The 4693-nt window shown below is 44.9% G+C and overlaps 1 protein-coding gene across 2 annotated transcripts in view; it reads left to right on the forward strand.

Annotated features, from left to right (window-relative positions):
- dennd1a (DENN/MADD domain containing 1A) overlaps positions 1-4693 on the forward strand; it is a 28506-nt gene that overhangs the window by 15720 nt on the left and 8093 nt on the right. Inside the window, exons 11-19 of one of the 2 annotated variants that reach the window (XM_023397891.2) lie at positions 179-224; positions 317-418; positions 502-627; positions 810-911; positions 1675-1762; positions 2132-2172; positions 3168-3239; positions 3338-3394; positions 3622-3798. In XM_023397891.2, coding sequence (XP_023253659.1) covers positions 179-224; positions 317-418; positions 502-627; positions 810-911; positions 1675-1762; positions 2132-2172; positions 3168-3239; positions 3338-3394; positions 3622-3798 — 811 coding nt within the window. The remainder of the gene's footprint in view (positions 1-178; positions 225-316; positions 419-501; positions 628-809; positions 912-1674; positions 1763-2131; positions 2173-3167; positions 3240-3337; positions 3395-3621; positions 3799-4693) is intronic. The other variant, XM_023397893.2, reaches the window with a different exon arrangement.

Below are 4693 nucleotides of genomic sequence, written 5' to 3' on the forward strand. Positions count from 1 at the left end.
TTTTTTTACTGTAAAGGCAAAGTCAACAGTTTCTCCTCATTGTTAAGCTCTTAAGCATCCAGGATTTAATATCTGCCAAGCAAGGTGTGACACACTTAGCTTAAGACCTAGAGAGTAGACCCATCTATGAACCTTGTATATACATGTTGTAACAATGGCTCTAACTCTTTGTTTTCAGTGCCCCAATGCCCTACCTCATCGGAGTACATTCCAGCCTGATGGAGGTAGGTGACTCTTGGTGAACCACCTGTCTTTACAGTCACACTGACTTTGTGTCTTTAGTCGATTGTCAATATGTCATGTTCTGCTCTCATAGAAAGTCCGAGGGATGGCTCTGGATGATGTGGTGGTCCTGAATGTGGACACAAACACCCTGGAAACCCCCTTCGACGACCTCCAGAGCCTGCCCAACGATGTGGTGAGGAACCGCTGTACACACATGGATGTAAACAGTCTCAGATAATTGATGTGGTCTGACGTCTGTGACCTGCCGTCCCACAGGTGTCGTCTTTAAAAAGTCGCCTGAAGAAGGTTTCCACGACAACGGGGGACGGCGTGGCTCGAGCCTTCCTCAAGAGTCAGGCGGCTCTGTTCAGCAGCTACAGGAACGCTCTGCAGATAGAGTCGGTCAGTACACGCCGCAGATCTGACAGCGGTACAGTTGGGATTGATGCTTTCATGTGGCTGTGGGTTTGATGGCACACTGGCTTGGGCTGCTGGGTACTGGATCAGAAGTGTGTGTGTGTGTGTGTGTGTGTGTGTGTGTGTGTGTGTACTCTGACAGTTGCTGTGTTTTCCTTCATTTTCAGGGAGAGCCGATAACATTTAATGAAGAAACCTTTGTGAATCATCGCTCCAGTGCTATGAGACAGTTCCTGCAGAACGCCATTCAGCTGCAGCTCTTCAAACAGGTACTCAGCTGACTGTCTGTCTATGCTTGTCAGCGCCCTCGTTGACATAATGCATTTCCAAGCCTCTAAGGTCACTGATAAACTTCCTTTCCAACTGCAGAAGTTTAGAGGGACCTGAACATGCAACTATGAAGTAAAAGTCCAAACTGATAATAATACTATTATTCTTATGATTATCGAACTGTTTTGGAGGGAAAAGAGAGAGTATGAGACTGATCAATCATGACCACGCCCACTTAGGAGACAGGAAGTGTAAACCATGTCGTACAGTTGGCGCTACTTGTAATGTGTCATCTTCTGTTGTATCAGTTGGCAGTATGTTTGCCTTAGTTACTGGTTCTGCCCCCTGCTGGTCATATGCTGAATTCCATCTCAAAGATGTCTCATACAAACTGCCAAATCTCAAGCCTGACCTTAACCCTTACCTTAACCTTAAAACCAAGTCTTAACCTTCAACCAGTCCTTTCACGTAGTAAGGTTTGGTCAATACGATGGTTTAAACCTGACATAACGATGTTTGTACAGCTATCTTTGTGGGGACTTGTCATTGACAGAATGCATTACCGAGTCTCTTACCCTAATGCCTCACCTCAACCCTTACCCTGACCTAATTCTAACCCTAACCCTCAAACAGCCATTTCAACTTGTGCGGCCTCCACAAAGCTGTCGAACCCCACAACTATAGGCTCCCACACACACACTCGCACATCTTTGTTTAACCCTTCGTCTTGCGGCCTCACACACATTATGTTTCTCCCTGCAGTTCATTGACGGCCGTCTGGACCTGCTGAACTCGGGGGAAGGTTTCAGTGACATCTTCGAGGAGGAGATCAACATGAGTGAATACGCAGGTGAGTCAAACAGGAGCACAGACACTGAGGAGCACCTAGAGCTTGTGTTTTATTCATTTAAAGGAGGATCACACAAATAACAGAGGACACATGATAAATGTGCTGTTGTGTTTGGTTGGCATGGAAACAAACAGATCATGCAGATAACCTCATGCAGCTGCCATCTTTTAACCTCTGCTCATTATTCTGGTTATCATAAATGCAAGTGAAATGTGTCTGTCCTGATAAGTATCCACTGTAACCCTCCAAGACATAGATGGACAGCTCACATTCATCAGAAGAGTCCAGACTGGACTCCTCCACATTCTCAGCTTGTACCCAGCACCATGATGTTGACCTTTTATTTTCCTGACTTTCCCCCCCCCACAGGCAGTGACAAGACCTACCACCAGTGGCTGTTCACTGTGAAGGTGAGCTGGTCTGAATGTTGTAACCCACACACACAGCATGTGACTCTAAAGAATATAATACAGGGATTTCTCTGCCACTTGGCTTTGTGGTGCTAACAGCAGGAACCAGTGATGTCAGTGCAGGTCATATGTCTGTCCATCGATCCACCACTTTGATCCAGGAACACAGATCTCAACAACTTCTGACCAGAATGCAAAGTTACTTTTGAAACCTCAATTAATTCTGGAAAAGGTTTCCTGGGACCTGCACTGCCTGACCACTTTATTAGGTACACCTATGCAGTCTGATACAGTCCAGGACAACAGCTCTTCTACTTTGATGAAGCTTGAAATGACCCGTTTTTGTTTAATTAGACAACATGTTTGTTGGGGACTGCATTATATTTGAATGTGTTTGTAGCACTTTTCAAAACAGAGTTACAAAGTGCTGCACAAACAAAACTCAAAACAAAGCAATAAAAGACACAGAGAACAGAGGTAAAGTGTGAATTGGCAAGACAAGTATAACAGGGAGAATTACAAATACATATGTTAAAACTATTAAATCAATAGAAAATACGCAACAAAAGAAAATAAAACCAAAAGTAAAAAAACAGTCAACAATTAAAAGCTGCTTAATACAAGTATTAATTAGTTGTGTTTTAAACTTGGTATGTTTTTAAAGTGTGGGGGCAGTGCGTTTGGTCATAAGGGGAGAGCAGCTCTGAGATGTCAGAAGGAACCTTAAAAGTGATTAAAAGTCATGCAGTGGTCACTGAGTGTGTATCGTGCAATACTAATTAAAATGGCTGAATAACAGAAACACGTCTGTATGATGTGAAACAGTCTCTAGTGTTGTGTCTGTAATGAATCCTGCCGCCTCTAGGTGGTGCTATCTACTTCATGCTCTTGTACAGTTCATCCGTGTGCTGTGTGAGAACAGACTTTTCACACGTCAGACCTACCAGTTCGTCCATGTGCCCGTCACTAAGTTTTGTGTTGATGTTTCCTCACAGAAAGGGGGCGGGGCTATCTTCAACACAGTGAAGACCAAGGCAAACCCGGCCATGAAGACCGTTTACAAGTTTGTAAGCACGTCCATGGATCCTGGTGGAAGGTAGAGAATGAAGTGTCAGGTCGAAGTGAACATGGCAGTGATGTGGCTCTGTCTGTGTTTGATTGACAGGCTAAGGATCACGCTAAGATGCGTATAAAGGAAGTGAAGAGCCGCTTGAAGCAGAAGGTAAGTGGCTCTGCTCTGTTGCCGTAAACACTGTTACTCTGGTGACAGCAGCACAGGAAGTGACAGTTCTTGGTCTCTCTCTCACAAAAAATACCTTAAACATCACCCTGACTTACCTTAACTGAACCCCACCACCCCAGCCGCGGCGTGCAGCCTCCCTCCCCCTCCCCCTGCAGTGTCATCACCCCTCTCACCCATTTCGACTTCCCTGTGTCCCCCCTCTTCAGGAGCAGGCGGAGAACGGCCTCTCTACCGGAGGATCCGCAGTCATCGATGATGACGGCTCAGCGGGCGTTACCTCCTCCACTGGTGCAGTCAGGAGGGAGGGGCCACTGCACACCTGGGATGACCACAGGCCAATCACCGTGCACTTTGGACAGGTTGGCAGAAATGATCCTGAAATGGTATAAATTTATAAATGTCTTCAGATTTCTGCACCTTTCTACACCCCACTCCACATTCTTGTCTTCTTTCTCTCTTCTTTCTCAGTGGATCTGTGGACATTATTCAGGATTGACATTAGATGTAGTGACATCATCATAAAGAGTAATCGGTGCATCATGTTTGACAGAGTTATGACTCAAAGAAAGCGTCAAAAGAAGTGTTTAAAAGGATAATCCCTTTACTGAAAAGGCATTAATTCCAGTTCATTTAAACCGGGCATATTTCCCATATTAATGTGGCCACTGTGGTTCTCTGGTCTCTGGATGTTACATTCATTTCACTCATGGATGTTTTTATGCCTCAGCGTCAGTGACAGTCAGAGCCGGAGGTATATTGTTTTCAGGTTCTTCGTCCGTCCGTCTCATTCTCGTGGACACGGTATCTCAGTAACGCCTTGATGGAACTTCTTCAAATTTTTCACAAACATTCATTTGGGCTCAAGGACAAACTGATTCGATTTTGGTGGTCAAAGGTCAAAGGCACAGTGCCATTACTCAAGACTTCACTCAGCAATTACGACAATTTCACTCAAATGCTTCATTTTTGATATGACTCTGGACAAACAGAATGTAACCTGGAACTAGTCTGAGTGGAGGAGGGATACAACAACAGTGAGGTGATTCTAGTTTTTACCTGGGACTTATCATCCATCACAATTCTCACCTTTTCTGTCAGCTTACCATATTGTATAACCAGATGCTAGTGTTGCTAGGCGTCACACCTTTGTAATCCCACATGTTTAGTGTAATCACTTTTCCGTACAGTGCAGAGAGGTCTGTGCTATCTCTCTCTCTCTCTCTCTCTCTCTCTCCCCTCACTCTTACCTGTGACCTCCACACATCTCTTTATTGTCTG

This window comes from Seriola lalandi, unplaced genomic scaffold (genome assembly GCF_002814215.2).
Source record: "Seriola lalandi dorsalis isolate HSWRI2012SDOR001 ecotype SW California unplaced genomic scaffold, Sedor1 jcf7180002054939, whole genome shotgun sequence".
NCBI lineage: Eukaryota > Metazoa > Chordata > Actinopteri > Carangiformes > Carangidae > Seriola > Seriola lalandi.